The sequence below is a fragment of the Nelumbo nucifera genome, chromosome 3 (genome assembly GCF_055504915.1).
Source record: "Nelumbo nucifera cultivar China Antique chromosome 3, China Antique-T2T, whole genome shotgun sequence".
In the NCBI taxonomy this organism is placed as follows: Eukaryota; Viridiplantae; Streptophyta; class Magnoliopsida; order Proteales; family Nelumbonaceae; genus Nelumbo; species Nelumbo nucifera.
The window spans coordinates 46,107,277-46,130,509 of NC_142651.1; the positions used below are offsets into that span (position 1 = coordinate 46,107,277).

Consider the following 23,233-nt stretch of genomic DNA (forward strand, 5'->3'; position numbering starts at 1 on the left):
ATCTGCAAAAGGCTGTACGGTTCTCTTACTCAATCAACAAAATAAAGTAAGCTTTTTATATCGATATTCGAAAAATACAATTTTATATCCATCAAATGGTTACAGTAATGCACTTTCTCATGATACGAAAATGTTTAAAAAGAAAGGAAAAAAAAAAAAAAAACAGTGTTCCTCAATCGTTGCACCTTTGTATGGCAAATAAACACTCACAAATTCGAACAAAAGGTACAGAAATACCCCAGTTCAACGTTTGTATTACAAACAAATGCAGCCTAATTTGCTTAATATTCCTATCAAACGTATAAAGGGAGTGGAAGCCCAGGCATCATCCTTGTTACTTGCCTGGAGTAAACTGAACAGTCGGGAGATGGGATGTTTATACAATAAATAGTTGAAACTTGAAACCCGTTGGATCAGCATAATTTTGAAGTTGTAACACATCAAACAAGCATCAAGCTTCCTTGGATATACAAACGATTGAAAAAAGAATATTTAAGGCATTTGCAAAGGGTCACCGAAAGCCACAATAAATTTAAGGCAAGGATATAAATTGGGGAAAAATAATGCTTAGAAAAACATTCCAAGGTTAGAAAAGAAACTTCAGCAATTACTATACAGACAATAAATAACATCTTCCATCCAACCATTATCCGCAGAACAACAATTTCATGCATCTGCATATTGAGCATTTTGAGCCTTTGGGCTTGCAGAAACATCCTGCGCATTTGGGCTTGCAGAAACATCCTGTGCATTTGGGTCGCCTGAAACACCCAGTGCATTTGGGCTTGCAGGAACATCCTGGGCATTTAGGCTTACAGAAACATCCTAAGCATTTGGGTCGCCAGAAACACCCTGTGCATTTGGGCTTGCAGAAACATCCTGGGCATTTGGGCTTGCAGAAACATCCTGGGCATTTGGGCTTGCAGGAACATTCTGGGCATTTTGGTCGCCAGAAACACCCTGTGCATTTGGGCTTGCACAAACATCCTGGGCATTTGGGCTTGCATGAACATCCTAGGCATTTGGGCTTGCAGGAACATTCTGGGCATTTTGGTCGCCAGAAACACCTTGTGCATTTGGGCTTGCACAAACATCCTGGGCATTTGGGCTTGCACAAACATCCCGGGCATTTGGGCTTGCATGAACATCCTAGGCATTTGGGCTTGCAAAAACATTCTAGACATTTTGGCCACCGGAAACATCCTGAGCATTTGGGAATGCAGAAACATCCTGAGAATTTGGGTATGCAGAAACATTCTGAGCATTTGGGAAGGCAGGAACATCCTGGGCATTTGGGAAAACAGGAGCATCCTAGGCATTTGGGAAGGCAGAAACATTCCGAGCATTTGGGTAGGCAGAAACATCCTGGGCATTTAGGTAGGCAAAAGCAATCTGGGCATCCGCATTTGGGTTGGCAGCAACAACCTGAGCATGGGCATTTGGGTTGGCAGAGACACTGTGAGCATCCGCATTTGGGTTTGCAGACACATTCTGGGCCTGGGCATTTGGGTTGGCAGACACATTCTGGGCCTGGGCATTTGGGTTGGCAGACACATTCTGGGCCTGGGCATTTGGGTTGGCAGCCACATTCTGGGCCTGGGCATTTGGGTTGGCAAACACAATCTGGGCCTGGGCATTTTGGTTGGCAGACACATTCTGGGCCTGGGCATTTGGGTTGGCAAACACTATCTGGGCGTGGGCATTTTGGTTGGCAGACACAATCTGGGCCTGGGCATTTGGGTTGGAAAACACAATCTGGGCGCGGACATTTGGGTTGGCAGACACAATCTGGGCGCGGGCATTTGGGTTGGCAAACACAATCTGGGCGTGGACACTTGGGCTGGCAGACACATTCTCTGATTGGGCATTTGGGTTGGCAGACACAATCTGGGCGTGGACACTTCGGTTGGCAGACACATTCTGGGCCTGGGCATTTGGGCTGGCAGACACAATCTGGACCTGCACATTTAGGCTGGCAGACACAGTCTGGGCCTGCACATTTGGATCGGCAGAGACAAACCGACCATAGGCATTTGGGTTGGCACAAACAGTCTGAGGATGGACATTTGGCTTGGCAGAAACAGTCTAGGCATAAGCATTTTGGTTGGCAGGAAGACTCAGGGCATGAGCATTTGGGTAGGCAAAAACACTGGAGGCATGAGCATTTGGGTTGGCAGGAAGACTCGGGGCATGAGCATTTGGGTAGGCAAAAACACTGGAGGCATGAGCATTTGGGTTGGCAGAAACACTTTGGGCACTTGGGTCGCCAACATCTAATTCCACAGCACCTAATTGAATTCTTCTTTTGATGGAGACTCTGCCGAATCTTTTTTAAGCGGATCTCTGTGGTTATATTTTCCATCTCTTGGATGAACTTGTAGACATGGCGAATGTAGTCAGGGTAGAGCTCCAAATTGCAATGTCCACCTCCCTTGATCCACAGGGGCTCAAATGGTTCTCTAGACAATTGCCATAGACTATTGCCATGGAGCCAATTAACTACATCGTCCTCTGTACCCTGTAAATGTGAACAAACCAATTTAAAGAGTTGCAAGCATAGGAAGAAATATTGCATTTCAGGAAAAAATTTTGGTTAGAAGAAACATAGAGCAGCATATAAGTTTGAAAAGATCTCTTGTATTGACATGGTTCAGTACACACATACAAAAACCATTGGCACATTCAAATAGCAGATACACTATGCTGTAGGTAGTTGTCACATAGATATTAGTACTAGTTTAATGAAGCATGAGTACCAGGTTTCTTTTAATGCATTACAAATTTACAATCATTTGAATATGAAATGGACCAATTTTTTATTGTGACGAGAATGTTCTGATATTTATGTGAATTGCTAATTCTGAATTTTGATTTGCAACTTCACAAGTTACAATATTGATGACAGATGATTCTTGTATAATTATGGATGATGACACTTCTTGTGATGAATTCAGTTCTATATAATTAAATTCAATGGTTTATTATTAGAAATTGAAGAGTAAAATTTCTAATTTCACATAATTTTCTTCTTTTAATGGGATATTCATATTTTTTTTTTGTTTTTAGCTTAATTTAATTACTTATTAGCTAAAAACACATGCCCGGCTGGTTTGCCTTGCATCATGCTTCCACGTTTTAAAACATTGAGCTAAGCCCAATCTTTTTGCATAGGTTGGGCTTACAATTTCAGACTTTGGCTTGAACCTGACCAAAGTTGTGATGGAGTTTAGGATAGGGATGGCAAATTTCCCCATAAAACCGGGCCCTGCCCTGAATCTCCAATCTTAAACAATGATGGGGTTTGCATATAATTGTCTGAATCTGGTGGTAAATTATTAAAATACCCTAGGTTTAATCTTAATTTCTAAAATACCCTAGACTTTTCCGCAAATTCCTAAAACCCTAGGATCTCATAATCCAATTTCTAAAATACCCCTAAATACCCCTAAATTCCCATAATCCTATTTCTAACACATTCAGAGTTTTAACATATTTTTAGGTCATTGCCTCAGGGTAAGGAAATTTTGGGGAAACCCCATCCCTGTTGGGGAGGGGGTGCCCCACTCCAAAACCACCCCATTGACATTCATAGCTTAGGACTTGCAAACTAAGGTTGGTGAAGACAACAACTGAAGAGCAGAAAGGGTGAAGGGTTTCCGGTAAAAGAAGATAGAAGCAGGCCCATGAATGATTAGAGGCAACAGATAGAGGTGTAAATCGGGCCGTGCCGCCCGCGACCTGTGTGGCCCAACCCACGGCCCGGCCCAGATATATAATATAATATATTATATAAATTATAATTATATAATAATGTATAGAATATAATATATTAATAAAATAAACAATTGTATACATCAAAATTCATATAAAATAAAAATATTAAGATTTTTTTTTCATTTTTTTAAATAAATAGCTTTGGCCCAGTCCATGGCCCAGCCTAGCTTAAGGCTCAACCTATGGACCAGCCTGATGTAGACACTCAAAGGGATTGGAGAAGATCCAAGAAGCAGATATGTCGGCCAGTGATATCACTAGCCACCAAAAAATGACAACCATGCATGTAAAGACAACCCAGGTAACAAAAAAAGAAAAAAAAAAAGACAGATCCAAGAAAAAGCTCAAGGAGTTTGGCAATGCCAGTGCCAATTACATTACTGAAGAAGATGATTTAAGCAAGCATTTCTCCAGAGGAACTTGCTATACCAAACAGATGTGGCACAGCTCCATAGGACAAAAAGACCTTGATTCTTGCAACTGATGTTAATAGAGATTTGCAGAATGTCATCCTGTTCAGCCATTTCAGCTTGTTATAAACCAGCCCCTTATAAGACCTCTTTTAGATTAGGAGGTAGATGAATGCATTTTCTTTACTAAGAAAACTTGGGGAAGAATACACTAATCACTATGGAAGTGATGTTAAGATGGTGGAAAGAATGCGACAATGGTCTGTTGAAGATTCTAATATTAAGGGGATTTGCAGCAACATATTACCCAGAGTGTGCAAGAGTTTGCATGGTTGGTGACTTTAGAAGACAAATGACACTTGTTCATTGAAAAAGAGAGGCTCTAAAATGATAAGTAAATGCTACATGTGTAATAAAAGCAAAGAAGACAAAAGGAACTTGTTCATTGCATGCAAGGGTCAACTTTTCAATGGAGATTCTTCTCTTGTTTAGACAAATCTTTCATCTTCACAATCCAGATGAAATTTTTGTGGGCCAAATATTCATGGAAGCAAGAAGGCAAAACAAATTGCATTGGAAAGACCTGGTTTTGGTTCAAGAGAACAAGAAAAAGAGGATAATCAATATTTATGGTGACTTTGTTTACTAGTGAACAAGATAAGTACTTCTTTGGAAACATTTCTCCCATGAAGTAGTTATGTACATAATACAGATAATCAGCATAATGACTGTCAAGACTATTAACTGTTAATATAAGAAATGCCTAATTGCTGATCAGTTCTTTCTGGTCAAAAACATAAGATTTACTGAGAGATGTGATCTTAAACGTGTTTATATGCTCATCAATCTAGAATTTGCAGTTGACTGATACCACCAAAACTGTACATTTTTTATCAATACCATTAAAATTGTACATCTTCAAGCCTAATCATGTAATCTTTAAATTTGGCAAAGGGAATTCTTATGGCATCCAAATCATATCTTCTTACTGTACAACCAAAACAGTAGACCAAATGGTTAGGTTCATATAAGAAGTCTATGTTGCCCAGGTCAGACAAGGACAACTGGACAAGGGACCAGACATGTAAAGGTATTAAGGTATCACAGTTATAGGTTGATCCATGTAGTAAAATTTTCCTAAGCAATGCCCTACCATCCAGTGTAATCAGCACATTCCCCACATGCTTGATGGTAAACATGCAGTACTAAATAAAATACACTTGAACTAGATCCTTTTTCTCATTATGCAAAATGGTCATCAAGTTTATGACAACCTATTACTCAAAGTGAAGCATGCAATCCTTCATTCTAACTCATGTTCTGAGAAACAGATCAAAAACTGGAAGCATGAATCTGTAGAACCATGAATAGAAAGAAGTACTTACATGGATAACAAGCACTGGCGACTTCACCTTTTGAATTTTGTTTATGTTCTGCATCGTTTATGCATAAGCATAATTAGTAGGCTCAAGCATAAAACTCTATGAAGTGTAAATATGAAGCAACTACCAACCAGGTGGACAGCGAAGTCTACCAGTAGGATGACAGTATAACAGGCATAAATATATGGAGCAGGGAATTAGGATGTTTTCTATGCTACAAGAGTCGAACCAATTGGATAACCGAGACCATATCCTTTACAGAAAGCCTTTTCAAATGATATAGACGGTCAACTGATGTTGTGACATACCACCTGACAATGGCAGTATGGTTATTAATGTTTATAAAAACAACAGATCCACTCCATCGCCCTAATTATAATAACCAAATAATGGAATTGTCCGTCTTAGTTGTATACTGCATCTGATTGGCTTCTTGAAGGACTTGGTCTCACCAAAAGCATCATCAAGAAAAACTATGATAAAAGAAAACCCATTTAATACTGATGACCATGTTCTGGTCAAAATGAGTTGTCTGGGCCAGAGGATCAAATCCCATTACCTGATGCTTGTGTGCAATGCAAATTGATATAATCAGCCAAGAACCCTTACCTCGCAGGTAATCCAGGTTTACCATCTTTAAATAATAATGGCCAAGATGATCTACTCACCTTATAAATGTCAAAGCAGCATGTGAAATTCACATGACACAGCACACGAAGGCCAGAAAGTATAGCACTATGGAGAATCACGCCCCTCAGCCTAGGTAGTCGAGCTGCCAAGTGCAATGTTGGCCCACTTCCAACTGATTGCCCATACAAAATCAAGTCTTCCTGGCTTATTCCATACTCAGTCTGAAGACACTCGTATGCTGCCTCTATGTCTGCATAAGTGTCGGGTTCACTTGGCTGAATTACATAAACAAAACACGATATTGAATACATGATTCAATTTACAAGATACAAAGCAGTATTCTAACTAATAATGAAGGCTGAACAACATCAGTATTGATGGCCATCCATAACTACCAACTCAAAGAAAGTATCAGCAGGGATGCTCAACTAGTGCACCAGTCCAAGTAGCACATTGAGTAGAGTTTGATTCACCACTTCCATGGACAGCAACATAGATATCTTCAAGAAAAATGTTGACCAGATTAGATGGTTTTATATGTAACCATCTATATGTAGATAGCCATATTCATTCCACAACCTTTCCAGTGTTTTAAAACTGTGAAGAGCAACTAAACTACTAAAGTACGAGGGGTTCCAAGCACTGGATGTCCAAAGAAAAAAAGCATGGTGCCGGCCAAAACAGAGTGAGGTTCCACTTTTGAAAAAAAAATCAAAAGAAAATTTTAATACAAAAGAACATGAAAATATAAATTATGAAAATAATATAATACTTCAAAAAATGTATTAGCTCAATTAGCAAGACCATAGTTATCAAGGGGGGCAGCTAAGACAATGTAACAGGGCCCCACACACCACCTTGATGTTAACTGATCGGACAGGAGCCAAGGTGCCACCTGGGCACCAATTGGGTAGTGATTTTTGACAGGTAAAGGCTATTTATTTAATATGATCCATATTGGCATCTCTCATATTTTTGGTTAATATTTCCAGTTTCTTAAATTTCATTTAGCAAAAAAACCAAGATGCATTTAAAATCATGAATTTTCATGTAGTAAGAATCAAACAAATAAGTAAAGCATCAAATCAATTGCATGAATTATAACATATATATGACTTTACATATTGTGGAGATAAAAAAATAAATTAACTAAATGCAGTACAGAACATATCATACGGCACCAACCTTGCCTCTTCCATTGCCCAGTGCCCCATAGAAAGCACCTTGTCACCTAAGGTTGTGTTTGGTTTGACAGAAAATAAGAGAAAGAGAATGTTGAGGTAAAGTTCTTGAGGAATTCGATTAAGGGTTGCCATAACAATAATGGGTTAGAACTTGGAACATCATGTTATTAGAAAGAAGATCATAGCCTTGTGTATTAAGTACTATATAGGCCAAACTCTTTAAACTCTAAACTCTAAACATCATAGGTACAACCCACAATATACAAGATACCTACAACACCAACAAGCCAGGCAAGGCACAATTGGCCTCAGGTTAAGTGCACTGCACAAAATAAGCCTTGCCTATGAGCCTAGGCACACACCTTCTACCTTGAACCTCCTAAATCAAATTGAATGTTCAGGATCATCATGATCAGATTGACCTTCTCCAGCAAAACAAATCTTCAAGATTATTTATTTCTTCAAATTGTGGGGCCAACCACCTTTTCTTCCTCAGGCTAGTATGCCATTATTTTTTATTTCTTGGTATTCTAATGCAGATTTGGTCCACCATAAGAGGACAGTGCTATATGCTAGACCTAGTTAGCCGATTAGTAGGGTTAGAATAGGAGGAAAGCACACAGGGCCCGGCCTACTGGCTTGGACAGAGTGGAGAGCCTGCTTCCTCCACAATGAGAGGGATGCCGACTGACAACTTAGAATACACAGTAGTTGTGCCATTAAGCCCATTATACATCTTTCTTATATTTCCAGTTTTCAACTTCCAAAGATTCATCTCAAGAAGGTGGAACAGTCCTTTAGTTTTCAAATGAGTGCTATTTTGTCTTTTCTATTTCTTTATGCATCTGTTTTTCCTTCAAAAATATGGGTAAATAGAGAGAAAAACAACAGGTTAGATAAGAATATCTAATGACTGGGTAGAAGGAATTCAACTGCCTACCTTACCAGTAGAGGCCCCATACCCCGAATAATCATACCTGCAGATGATAACCAGGGAAATATAAAACAGATATACCAATCGTTCAGATTCCAGTATTAAAAAATTGAAGAAATTTGGGATAGTAATAAGTAATAAATGCAGGGGAATAAAAACCAAATGTCATCAGAAAACTCCTAAAAAATATGGAAATTTTTCGCATACCAGAAAATCATACAACCAAGAATCCCCTTGAAATGGAGATAAAAGGCATCCTTAACAGAAGAAAAAGGAAAATGGGAATTGTCTCTAATAAATAAAATAAATAAGAAAAAAAGAAACCCAAATGGAAATATTTCACCAATTAAAAATCCCATATTATGTCAATCAAGTCCATTTACATGCTGAAACAACAAGTAGATCTGTACAGAAAAAAAATTGATCAAAATAATACTATAATGATATGAAATAATGACTTCAAAACCCCAAATAAAAAACAAAAAGATAAAAAGAAATGTAAAGAAAAGAAAAGCTACTATCAAGAAAATCCCAAGCTAGTTAAAAAGTACGATAAAGCAAATAGTGCACGTTTCCAAGACCCAAAACACAGAAAGACAGCTTGACAAAAAGTAAAAGACTGCCACAATATGTTCCGAAAACAAATCCTCTAAAAACATCACAAATAGCAATAACAAATCTAACTAAACCCAGAAGCCCATCTCATCATCTCACACAAAAATAAAAATCTAGACACCTGTGATGGTCACAAATAGAAATCCAGAGAAAAGATCTCAATAAAACCTCAAGTTAGTATCAACAAAGAAACGCTGAAATAAAAAGAACCCAAAAGGAATCTATGCTTTCAAAACAAAACCCATCAACCATAAAAATGAAAATTTTCAAAAAAATCACTAGAAATAAGTAAAGGGTTGTTAAAGGCAAACTAACCCCATGATGTTAACCCTGAGATTGACTTTAAGCTGCACGAAGAGCTCATAGAGCTGTCCAAGGTCGACTGCATTGCCGTGGGAATAAAGCAGTGTTAGTCGAGCATAAGGATTCCTGAGGTAGAAAGCAACGATCTTGTTACCCCGCTTGGTCTTAACCAGCCGGACGTCCAAGGAGGCATCGTCATGAGGGATTACAGAAGACTTCACCACCACCTTTCCACCTTCCTCCTGCTTCTGCACCTGGTAAGTCGCTGGCCGTGGCGGGAAGAATGCAAACTTCGCCGCCAGACGCGAAACAGGACACCCCATTCCCCCCAAGAACATCGATAAGAACACAACTCATTGACAAAACAGGAAATCCAATTGCATGTGTAGAATGTATAGAGACAGGGAGGACTTATTAGTTGAACCTCTGAAGCTGCAGAAGCACTGCTCTTCTTCTTTGTTTTCTTATGGGGTTTTCAAGAGAGGTCTCTGGGGTGAAGTGAAGAGTAAAGAAGGAAGTGTTTTTGGGTTTTTCAGTGCTCTTGTTGTTGATGGAGAGAGAGAGAGCAGATGCAGAGTAGCCAGTGTTTTAAAATTGAAAATTTTCCTTTCTTTTTTTGACCTGTCTGTCAGCTGTCTATCTATCTCTGTGTGAAATGAGATGAGAGGTGTTAGGTTTTTTTTTATTTAAGGAGAGGATGGTGGTGGTGCAGTTGCAGGCGCAGGTGGAGCCGTGGAGGAGGAGCTGGTGACGGTGGCAGGAAGGGAAAAGACAAGGGGAGTTCAGAGTGAAGACTGCAAAGTTCATAGCCTCTTATACTGCCTTAACTTCGAAAACTGACTTCATTCATTTGTCAGTTTGAAAAACATTGGCAAACCATTTTATTTTTCTCGGCCCACGATATTTCGGTGCTGAAATAATTTATCGTCGCTCTGTCGTTTACATCGTCGAGATTCGAGAACCGGATGGTTTTCCTTTTTTCTTTTTTTGTTTTTAAAACCAACGAAATTTCGGCCTAGGAGACGAAAGTCTCGGTAACACCCGCAGGCCCCCCCCACCCGTGTTTCCCTATCTCAATCCTAGTAACTAGGAAGAGATATCTACACGTCCCAAAGCATTAGCATCCCACGTAGCAGACTACGTGGCACTTCAAAGTAGCCAACGTGGAAATCTATCCACATGCTGATATGCAAATGCAAATTGCAACATACCTGCCACGTCACAAATCAAACATTTTTGGGCCTTAGCATTTGCTCATTGTATGAGTTGCCTAGTCATCATCCATGTGGCATCTCTGAAGGGGTGGACCCCACGTTTGCTACCTCACCCTCTGTTCAACAATATTCATGAGGTATATATAATTTTTGGAGGCAGCTCGAAAAGCCATGGAGTTTGTATGCATTTGGAACTGAAACACCACTGACCGGATCTCCTCTTCATAGAGAGCGCCTTACACGCATATCCTACTATGTATTGAAAACATTTCCTGTATATTTAAATTATTATTCATGGGAGATATTCTTCATGAATGTGCATGTGAGACGCTCAAGTGTCCCGTCTCTCCAAGTGGAGCCCTTCATTTGATTATCTGTTGAAACTTGCCACCTCAGATGTATAATGGGGAGATATTTCCTGGTCCTACCCATCTAGGAAACATCTCCCCAAACCCAAATAAAGCATGTGCTTGTTACAAGAGTCGTTCAGTAAAAGATCCATATGGCCCAATAATATTTTATATAGCAGCTTTAGTGCTTTGCAGAATTACAGTAACCCAGGCCACAAGGACCCCACATGTTTACCATATCACAATTTTAGTGATTTACAGTTCTACCATCCACGACCGTACATTTTTTAAGTAGTAATTCAACTAGATTGTCATTTTTTTGTAGATTCTTTCATAAATGATAAATATGATAATTCTTTACTTCTTTTTTCATTGCAATTTCTTCTTCATTCTAGTTCAAATGCTTGAGAGTGTGCAAATCAAGCTTCATTTTTGTTTCACTTTTTATCCCAATAACAAATAAAATAAAAGTGAACCAGAATTTGTACTGAATTCATTTGCACTCACATATTTGTGGAATAATGCAAATGAAATTGCACTAAAGAATCGAAGCAAGCTGCAAACACCGCAGAGGAGCAGGTTTTTTTTTTGTTGGGTTTAGTGTAAATATCTAAACAACCCAATAAACTTGACATGTGGCAAACTAGTTTGGGGTTCAAAAGGGGTTGGGAGGAAAAACTGAAACCCCAGATACCATAAATTGAGCAAAACTTCAACAAGATAGGATTTGTCTATCTGATGGTCGGGACTGGCAACAAAGACGTCTTCATGTGGCAGAAATAAGTGGGGCCGTGTAGAGAGATTCTCTGCTTTGTAACTGTTATTATGTAAGTGCATATATTTAGGTTTGTGTTTCCTACATTTTTATTCTATGAACACCTGTCACATAATGATTGGTTAGTGTAGGAAATATGATGAACTCCACAATTCAGTACCCCTGAGCTTTGTTCTACCAAATGAAAAATGTTGAATAGCTTGGATTAATTCGAAATCAACTCCTATATACTTGATGGAAGTTCAGCCTAAGATTAAGTTTCTCTAGACAACCCACACCTATCTGTGCCACACGCAAGAATCGTGGAGACAGTCCAAACATCCATGAGATAAATGGAAATTATAGATATTCTTCACCCTATTCCATACTAATCTTGTACCCTTTTCGTCTAAAATTTCTAATCCCTAAATTGAAGAGAGATACATAGAAAAGAGCCTAATTTACATATGCTGTATAAAGCAGAGTTGTCTTCCAACATGTGTGGCCCCCACTTTGTTCTTTGTTCGTCCTTGGATAGATTATTGGGTCGTTTACAATTTTCTTAACCACCCACCAGAAATTTGTTCATTAGAAGCAATAAAAGTAATAGGTCATCACGTTGATTTGGATGGTCAAACCATTTAACCCAGAAACTGTTCAGGTAATCAGTTCTGTTTTATCCCAAATCCAGTTTTTGGCCAAAAACTGTTAAATCGGTTAACGATCTATTAATTCGGGTGGTCAAACCATCAACCCATTTAATGGTTTTTGGCTATTTTTTTATTTTTAATTATTTTTATTTTCTTTAATTTTTGTTATAAGAACGAATTATCCATTTGAACCAGACAGTTAAACTATCAACCCAAAAATCAATGGCCAAAACGATTCCATGTCCGAATAATTTTCATGCTAAGCCTGACCTGTTGCCATTATTGCATTGAATTAAGATTTGCAAATATAAGCTTATATATACTATTTATGGGATGGGGCGGGGTGGGTTCAATATCCTCTTTATTTGGTTGGATCAAGTCAGGTATACGCTGGTTCTACTTGGGTTTGCGTTGAGGCAAATATCCGCACAGAACCCAACCCATTGGCATTCAGATTGGCATGTATTAGCTCTACACCTCAGGTGTTTGGAGTTTTTCATCAAGAAATCAACTATAAAGGACTTATTCCGATGAAAAAAAAAACTATAGTTTTAGTTGTAGTGCAATTTTATTTGTACTAGTCAAATGCATAGGAATGTAAATGAAAAAATGAAAAATTTTATTTAATTTTGTTTTGGGATTTATTTTATTCTGCTTCATGTCTTAATTTACTTCATTTATAATGCTATCAAACAAAATAAGCTAAACTTTGAAACAAAAAATTGGTCAGAATTTACAATCAAATCATTTGCACTGTCACAGTTTTGCATCAGTGCAAATTTATTTGCATTGCAACCAAACACAGCCTAACTGACTTGTTCTATACATGCATGTAGCTAGAGGGTTTTGGTGTTTAAATTTAGTCCATGATCAACTAGAATAAGAAATATAGGGCCCTTTTGGGTCCAAAAATTCTAGTTATGTGAGATTTTTTCAGTCATTCTTCTTCCCTAGCTATGCAACTAACAAAAACAATCTCCCACAATAATAGTAGTAGCAGTGTATAAGCGTGAACTGAAATTTGCATTTTCAATTTCACTAGTAAAAAAAGAAATGCATGGGAGTGCAAATACGAGGGATGCAATACTTGTTCATAGGTCAGGCTTTGGACTCGACTTTACACAATTTTGAGTAAAAAAGAAATGCATGGAAATGCAAATAGGAGGGATGCAATACTTGTTCATAGGTCTGGCTTTGGATTCGACTTTAAACTATTTTGAGCTCTGCCTTCAAGTTGAAACCATTAAAATTTTGACAAAAGTCAAACCTGAGCGAACCATGAACAGGTCTATAATGCAAAATGTGAGGCTTTTACTTCAATAGATAAAAAAGGTTTAATTGGAATAATTTTTTATGTTACAATAGCTAAGTTGCACAATAGTAAAATGATGAATATGCATATTTAACTTAATAAATTAAAATATAAAAATTAATTAGTTACAAAGATTTATTAATAGAAAACAACTTTTTTGCCTTAAGAATATCTAAAAAGGGTTTAGGCTCAGACATTCAGAGATCTTCTTTATATAAAAGAGGTGGTCCACAAATATTCAAAAACACATGTAGAAATAAAATAAGGGGAATGTGTTAACCCTACAATCAGGTGATGGTCATAGTAAATGTAGAGATTGCTACCACCCCAACATGACATGTGGCAAATAAGCTTTTGGGTACCTGTTGAGCAAGTTGAACTGAAAGGATATGAAATGATGTGAGTTCTAAAGTTCTAACCTGTTCAACAGATAACCTATGGTCAGGTCGTCTTATAGTTATAGCAAAGTCTAGAACCAATACCAGGTTGTAGGGTTAATTGGCAACCCTGACAAAAGAAAAGGTTCACATGCTAGGCTAAAAAGGCCATTAAGGTCCTAACTATTTGAGGTCTGGTATTTTTTTGCTCAAAGCGACTGCTCTCAGCCTCATTACACATATGGTCTTTATTTATATGGTAAAAAAATGTAAATAAAAAATGATAGGTAATTCATGTAGTTCTGTCAAATTGCCTATAAAATCATTGTCAGTATCAGAAGGAAATTATATATCCCTCACCTACTGAGTTCAGAGCTAATTATAACATTTATAGGTCAAACCAAATTTAACCTTTAGGCTATGTTTGTTTTTTAGATTTTGAAAGGGGGAAGTTGGTTAATGGGATTTTTTTTATCATTGACCAAGAAATTCATATTCTTTTTTTTTTTTTTTAGATTTCTGTGGGAACCATAGAAAATGTATTTTCTATGAGTAAGTGATGTCCATCTCCAAGTGGACAAGTAACTTTCCCACTTGGGGGAAAGTTGCCAACACTTGGATGGGACAAAATTGTGCCTTTTAATAATGGTTTTTATGACTAAAATGGTCATTGTCTTATTTACTAGGAAATAAAAGAACACAAGTAAATGCACTTACTATGATAAGTGTTTCTTGAGAAATATTTACCCGGGTAATTAAGTAGTACATTTACATGGATAAGTAATTTACCGAAAAGCAAACAGGGCCTTAAAGGTTATGAATAAGTCAATAGCCATGTTAATTACTTTCTATCAAGTCCTGGGAGAAAATAAGTGCCTAATAATATTAATTAATAAACAAAAGGAACAATTATTTTGCTAGAAGCCTAGAATAAAAATACACTGTGGTCTATTTAAAAAATTGGCCTCGGCAATCGAAGCTATCTTGCCCCAACCATTGTCTTAAAAAGCGACCAGGAAATATAATTGAGTTTTCCTCTAGGTCCCAGATCATCAATTCAACTAATCAGGTCAAATAGGTCAACTTGTGATGCCATAAATAAGATAATAAAAATATTTAAAAACATAGAAAATATTTAAGACTCTGAAAATACAAGGATAATGCATAAACTTTGCAAAATGAGATATATTCTCATATGAAAATAGTCTAACAAGTAAAAAGATATTATTATTATTATTAAATACTTCAATTTAATAATAGAAATGTCTAAAATTTGAGAGGAAATGCAGGAACTAGGACACAAATGTGATTTTATTTTTGTTATTTTATTATGGGATATCATCTAAAACTCACCATGAGTTTTATTCTTTAAAACTCACATTTCATTAGTTCTCGGTGAGTGATTATTAACCGAATTTGTCCATATAAGCATTTGGGTATTTTACATGACCTAACTATCCCTGAATGGCCAATCAAGCTTACTAAATATTTTTCATGACAAAAATACCTCTAATAGGAGCCCAAGCCCAAAGTAGTAAGGGTAAATTTTTCATCAAAATATTTAATAAGGTTGTTTGATCATTCAAGGGTAGATTGGTTATGTAAAATACTTAAATGCTTATGTGAACAACTTCTATTATAACTACTAACGGTGGTTTAACAAAAATCTTAACGGAATGTGAGTTTTGGACGATAATACTCATTGACAAGGGGTTTGGAGGTTTTAAAATGTCATGGTGAGTTTAAGAAAAATATGGAAAAGTCATGGTGTGATTTAGATAACATCTCTTTTGTTATTAATTTATAGTTAGCCCATGAACACTCTCAGATGAACTATTCAAAAGTTCAAATGGCCAGCTGGGTTGATGGTTCACTGACCAATTCGACATTTTTTCCCTAAAATAGTGGGTTATAGGGCTTCAACTTCGATAATTGCATGTTAATTGTTTATAGGGCTTCAACTTCCAATTTAATTAAGGGGTATTTGCCAATATGTGTGATTTTTTTCAAAACAAAAACAATTGCTACATTCGAGAAAAACAACAATGAACAATGGAGACAAATTGTGCTAACAAATATGATATTGCAAAAGATCTAGCAAGAAAACATTCATGTTTCTATGGGTTTGACTATGGTGCTAGAAAGACATGATATGGAGAAACTTATAACCAATAAATAGGCATTATAAAAGCAGAAACCAATCATGTGGATTTTCACCAAAATTCATAGAATTGTCATTGGTCAAAGCCTTTCCGATATCATATCATCCCGGCATCATAGATTTTCCATGTTTTTATAATTATGGATAAAAATTGTCATATTTTATAATATATATATATATATTATATAAAAATGTTTATAATTTATAATAATATATGTAGGAAAATGATTTCTTACTTGTCAAGTCAATTAAACAAACTCTTTCTTTTGAGTGATGGTGCTCTGTTTTTTTTTTTTATTTTGACTAAAGCTGTCCAAACTTGAAAATTTTCTAATGAGATGTATAGCAATGTTTTTGGACTAAAATACATTCCATGAATCGAGTCCAGTGCTACAAACAATGCCTATAAAGTAAAAGGGGTGAAAATTTGTGTACTTGTAAATTGCTGTATCTAAGTTGGAGCTCAGAGAAAAGTTGGAGGGATTCAAAATCCAAGTCATACCTTTTACATCGTCATGATCATCACTTGTCGCAATCCTTCTTCATGTAAGAGAGTTTAACTACTCAACATATAAAAGTTGAATCCATCATCCATGGACTTGTCTCTTTCATCAACCCTTCAATCTCCCATCACAATCAACCACTTCATACACTTTGACCAATTGGAATACATTTTAATTTTAATTTTATCCACTGATTCAGCCAACCCGGAGAATGCCTTCCATTTACGGCCTCCAAGAACAAAAGTAATAAGCATGCATCGTCTTTCCAACCGTTGAAACTGCAAGCAAGCTAAGTCACCGAAATTTTGTTTGGTTTTTCTGGGTTTTAATTTGCTGGCTGTCCAAAGCCCAAAGGATACATGGGGAGAGTTGTCAACCATGGAGAAAGCTCTACAGTCTACACTCTGGTAAAGCTATAAGATGAGGAGAGCTGTTTGGTTTTTCTGGGTTTTTCTGGTTGTCCGACGGATAAAGGTATAAGATGAGTATAGTTGTCACTTGTCAACAATGGAGGCTCAGCCAAAAAAGGGGGGAAACTCTACACTCTCACAGTTGGTCACTTCAAAATGGGAAAGTTAAAGAGGTTAACATTACAAAACAACACAAAAGAATTGAATCTCCACTTGCTTCAGTTTTTAGCTGTTGAATATATATATATATATATATATATATATATTAATCATGAAGCGACAAGAGATGGAGAAAATACATGAATATATGAACTAGGCCACTGGGGGGTGCCTTGTCACCTAGTCGCCTAGGCAATGGATTTTTTTATGTCAAAAACATAGATCCTAGGGTAGTTTCCTAAGTACCATAATCATATTTCTTTAATAATTATTCATGATTTTCATAAGAAAAGTATAAATTTCATATTAAAATAGAAAATTAGTATATTCATAAGAAGAAAAGGAAGAAGGAAAATAAAATTCATAAAATATAGGGGCTGAACCCTTATTTTTGTTATAGGAAAAGAAGAAAATAAAAAGTATTGGTAGTACTAGTAGAACAAGAAGAACAAGAAGTAAAAGAAGAATATATGGAAGAGGAAACTGTGCTGATTAGATAAAATTTTAAGTTCTTCCTTATTAGTTCAGGTTTTTAAGTCTTTGAGGGTTCAATACAGCATTTAGCAATGTTTGTGTTGATTAAATTCTAATAAATAAGAAAATAATAAAAAGAAATTAGTATATAAACAACAAAATGAATATTTTAGTTTAATAATGTTTATTTTATATTTATAATCTCAAAAAAGAATGAATAAAAAGCATTTTATATTAGGAAATAGAAAACTACTTGACGATTAGACGATGCGAGCTTCAAAGGGCGCCTTGTCGCCTAAGCATCACCTAGGCGCCTGCCTAGGCTTCGCCTTAGACAAGTATAAAGCTAGCACACAACACAAGGATCAATAATGGATCGGAGCAACACAACTGCTGGCATTTAAAAGAAGATTAAAGGAAAAAAGGAAGCCATAGCATAGCCCAAGCTAGGTAGAAATGTGGTTGTAAGAGTTGTACCTAGCCAGCTTACACATGTATTCATTTATTATTCAATTTATTCTACATCAAGTTTCAAAATATTGATACGATACGCATTTAGACCGTATCATATCAATGCTTATAAATGGCTGATACACACATTTTTTTAATTTTTTTTTCAAAGTTTAGTTTTTTAGGAAGCTTATAAGATGCTTTTTATTATTAAAAAAAGTTGAGGGTCCCAAACACCTAAAAACATATAGTATCTTTTTCAAAAAATACAATATAATATGATATGCCCAATATACCCCAATACGCCTATACAAAACATATCGTATCGATACTTTTAATCATGTTCTGCATGTGTTGCGGTGGAAAAGCAGGATGTTTAAATTCGTAGCTCCCATGAGATTTGAGGAGAACGCGAGTATTTAGAATTGTCAAGTATTTATGACCAATTGACCATGCATGCATGATGGGACACGTCAGAGGTCAGACATAAAAGGATGGATATGATATTGCAACCATTAAGGAACATATCTTCTAAGCAAGCTGTCACTACAGGGAGTTTGTTGGTAGAATATATCTATATATAATAAATTTATATAAATATGAAATATTTTATTATTTTAATTTGTTAATTATATATAAACTATATATATAATTATATTATGTATAATAAATTTTAACCAGACTTTTTTTTTTGTAAAGAAATTTTAACCAGAATTGAATCTTAATTCGACCTGCTGGTGTTCAATCTGAATTCAATCCCATTATTAGAAGGGTGCATGTTTTAAAACCAAAACCTGAAATAGTGAAATAAGAGAGTGGAGATTTTCTGTAAACAAAACATATTCCAACCCTCTACCAATTTGATCTAACACCAGTTACACCACACATCTCACTATGAGATTGAGACTCACAAAGCTGTCATATATGAGATTATACGGTACAAGATCATATTGATAGAGGGTTGAAACGTATTTTGTTGGCAGGTGATCCGAACTCAAAATAAGGATATCAGATAGGGTTTCGAACTTCTAAAGTACAACCCTTTATACAGGGTAGGGACTTGTTACTAATAAAATGCTCTCAACACTGTTCCCACAGATCACTGTAATTGTATCAGTACCCAAAATCAAAGACTTTTAGCTTGACTCTTACACCATTGCTTCATGCATCCTAACTGACTATCGGGACCCACTATTTATTGAATGGGTTCCTTTCTAAGTGATTGTCCATGTTAAAATTAGTCAATGTGGGTTTGATAATACAACTTTTAAATATGTTTGCCAATAAGATGGTCAAAATTGATCTATCAAATTTTTTGCAAAACCTATTAATTAGGTAGGTCCCACTATCCTCCATTGAATTATTAACCTACAACTTTAATTAGTAGTTGAGCTAAAAGTCTCAAAATAGCTAGCCGGAGCTTTCTGCAACATTAGTCCAAATAAATGTACAGCCAAAGAAATAGAGGAAACTAACACATTAATTAAGTATATTTGGTACCATCAAATGCCACCACATTTATACAATGTAAGAGTTTTGACTAACCAAAATCTGATTCAAACAATGACTTTAGATAATCAAAATACCATCACATGCACTATGTAAAAATGACTTTTGATAAGCATTTTTGACATTTCTTGCTCCAAAGGGATATTTTCAGTGCTAATATGCATTAAAGCTCTGTTTGGAAGGAGTATAAATACAAACTGTGTAGAGTGTAAAACCTTATATTTTGTATTATTTTGAATGTATTTACACTTTACATTTTTGTATTTGTATTCCTTACAAACTGAGTTTAAATAACAATAAACAAATGTACACAGATTATATGCAAAACTTAACCAATAACCACGGTATCAAATACCCCTTAAATGGCTGACATGATAAAGTATACAATATCATTTTTGGTCTATTCACTAGGGATTTGTCCCTTTGGCTGCGTTTGGAAACGATTCAAATAATGTAAATTTGCATTCTTATTCACTTTTGCCTGTATTAAGCAACATTATATTTTTGCATTGATAAATGATAGACCAATGCATATATATTGATAATAAGATGTAAAAGTACATTAATAAAAAAAATTAAATTTGCATACAATTGGGCTTTTGATTAAAAAAAAAGCATATACTTTATTGGAATTGGTGTTTGCATTCATTATAGCTAAAATTCTGTTTGACAAGTCGATGCAAAATTAACCCAATTTTACAATTTATATGAACCATTTTACACTCTACATATTTACATTATTTCCAAACGCAGCCTTTATTATTAAGAAGTGATATGTGCTCTAATCACGACTCTATTCTATATGTAAAACAAGAAACATAAGACAAATAAAGGTGAGCTTATTAAAACTAAAACTCGATTAATTCTCTCATGATGTTCAGGAGCACTAGCATGTATTTAATTCACATTTCTGATTTCTATGCACATTTCTATATGTGACAAGTCATGTCAAGGGCCTCAACTTTTTATTAAAAAAAAATTAACTACTGAATCAAAGCTAACTAAAGGGTGGAAGTACTTCAACCTAAAATGATGCATGACAGATACGGAATGTAAAAGGAACATAATTCAATGTGTTATCTACTTTTATTTTTATTTTTTGGTAGAAAAACAATGTGATATGTATTTAATGCATGGGTACAAAACTTATGAAAAATATAAATTTATAATATCATTAAACGGAATTACAATATATTTATTCTAGGGGGTGACATTGTAAGGCAAAATTAAAGAAATAGTTGATTATAATATATATCAAATTAAATGAGATTTTTTTTCTCAAGAAGTGGAAGAATCTAAACATGCAAGTTCATGCAAAAAAAAAAAAGTTGACTCAGTTAAATGATGAAATCTTAGGTTATACAAGATATAACGATAAAACAGGATTCATGTAGCCAATCCCATGTAGTGCAATAAGGCTTAGATGATGATGATGACATCTTGGGTTAATGCATTGATCTGGATGGTTGGATCATTGGCCCATTAATCCAGAGAAAGAAGCGATTCAAATTCTTGTTTGGGTTTTAAAACTTTGTCTATTAAGATATTAGCAGAAGGGCTTGTGTACAAATAAAAATAAAGGGTTTGACTATGATACCAGAAAAACTTACAACCAATCAACTGGTATCACAGAAGAGGTGACCAATCAACTGGGTAGAACCTGATTTGTAATTATTTGTTTCTTTTTTAAATGAAATCCTGTTTTTATCAAAAAAAAAAAAATCAGGTGATATTCATCAAAATTCATGGGGTTGCTTTGATTGGTCAAAGCTCTTCCGGTATCATGTCTTTCCTGTATCATAGATTTTCCCAAAAATAAAAGGTAAAAAGAAGAAATGCTTAAATTTTAAAAGATTTTTAATTATACTCCTTTAAATGCTATTAGATTTAATTTGGGGATTAAAATATTTGATAAATACTGTTTGTAAACATTAACATTATAGCATTATATTTAATACTCTAATTTAATTTTTATGGCCTGGGATGTGAAGCTAGGGCGGATTTATTTTATCCTTTTTTTTGGTATAAGATATATACTGTTTTTATAAAAATGATGTATTCAAATAATTAGGCCTCTATCCCTTCCTAAGAATAATAATAAGAGAAAACAGAAAGTTGAGGGAAAGTTTTTAAGAGTTTTGTGAAACTTCTTCGTTACTTCCCCTCAACTTTGATGTTTTGATGTTTTTCATTGCTTCTCTCTTATTTTCAATCAAATAAAATATAATTAACCTGAAGCATTTATTTGAAAAACAGGGATAGTATAGGTATTTTCAAAATAATATGGTGGCTAAGATAAAGAAATAAACACTTGTTGAATAAGTACTTAAAAATAAACCCAAAATTTAAATTTATCGAATAAACACTTCCCAAATATAAATAAGCACTTATTAGCATGGTCCCAACTTAAAATAAATATTTATTCGAAGCATTAACACTACATGAATACATGAACACCAGTCATTCAAATTGATGGCTTTGACCTGATTTAGATCTTGGCTAAAAAATTAATATGTTATTCAATTTAATTAAAAAAAAAAAGAACTGGACTGTTATGAACCGTTCAAGAGGTGGACGAAGATTGGCTGATTGGGTTGACTCACATGGGTCAGGTCACGTGCATGATAAACTGCAGCTCAAGGCAAGTCCCTTTTTCTGACGAAATTAAGAACTTTACTCCAATTGTAAAAAGTGTGTAACGTGACCGGGCATATCGGAATATCGGAGTTGAGATGCGAGACGAGAAATTGATAATATCAAAAAGGCCGTCGTATATATGAATTCGAGAAATTGGTGATGAATGAATAGTTACGACCTTTTCAGGTGCTACAGTGAAATCATGTATCTCTCTATCTATGGCCATGCTGGTTGGTGGGTGTCAAGACCCAAAATCTCTGTGGTAACAAAGAGAGAGAATAACAGTAGGGAATGCTCCTTTTGCACGGTGGAAGATGAAACCACGTCACCCATTTTCATACTGAAGAATATCTTAAACTTATGAATGAATTAATTAATTTTAAAAGGAGCCAAAGTAGTACTCATTGGACCGGTGCTAATCAAATGTGTACATGCACAAGCAGATTGATTGCCACGTGGCTAATTCTGAAAGAGGAAAAAAAATTGCTCTGAAATTGACGAGTTCTCTTTGGCTCATAGGTCTATGTGCATGTTTTACCATACCAACCATTGAGATAGATCCCACATCAAAGGGTGGTCAATTTCAGATTAAGAGGCACCACCAAAAACTGAAAAGAGTGAAACATAAACATGAAATGAACACGAAATACGTAAAAGTTGGGGTCCAATCTAACCTAGCTAAGCATATGCTGCCTTTTAACCAAGCTTGAGAGTACTGGTCTCGGAAAGAATATTGAAAAAGGCAATTTTAAGATACTAGCTACGAGAGTACCCTGATCACCTGCCAACAAAATTCATTCCAACATCCTACTAACAGGATCTCACACTGTATATTTCATATATGGTGGGTTCCATATTTATAATAGGTCCTAGTCTCATAGTGAGATATGTGTGGTATTAGATAAAGTTGATAGAGGGTTGGAATGCGTTTTCTCGGCAGAAAATCCCAATTCACTGGCTACTTAGCTAGTTGAGTAGTCCCAATCCGTCACCTACAAAATATATTTCAACACGCTTTCAACATGATCTCATTCTGTATAT

General features: G+C 35.6%; 1 protein-coding gene across 3 annotated transcripts; it reads right to left on the reverse strand.

Annotated features, from left to right (window-relative positions):
• Positions 1–513: 513 nt before the first annotated feature.
• LOC104611452 (uncharacterized) lies at positions 514–10,037 on the reverse strand. 3 transcript variants are annotated; one of them, XM_010278505.3, is made up of 5 exons: positions 9,245–10,025; positions 8,321–8,357; positions 6,235–6,471; positions 5,570–5,617; positions 514–2,518 (listed from the first exon to the last, which is right to left on the reverse strand). In XM_010278505.3, exons 1-5 carry the CDS (start codon positions 9,568–9,570, stop codon positions 647–649), a joined length of 2,520 nt encoding a protein of 839 aa, XP_010276807.2. In that variant the 5' UTR covers positions 9,571–10,025; the 3' UTR covers positions 514–646. The 3 variants fall into 3 exon arrangements, with proteins under 3 accessions (XP_010276807.2, XP_088757887.1, XP_088757886.1); XM_088901761.1 differs by lacking the exons at positions 514–2,518; positions 5,570–5,617 and adding an exon at positions 6,592–6,696 and having other exon boundaries at positions 6,335–6,471; positions 9,245–10,034; XM_088901760.1 differs by lacking the exons at positions 514–2,518; positions 5,570–5,617 and adding an exon at positions 6,626–6,696 and having other exon boundaries at positions 6,406–6,471; positions 9,245–10,037.
• Between the last annotated feature and the right edge of the window lie 13,196 nt (positions 10,038–23,233).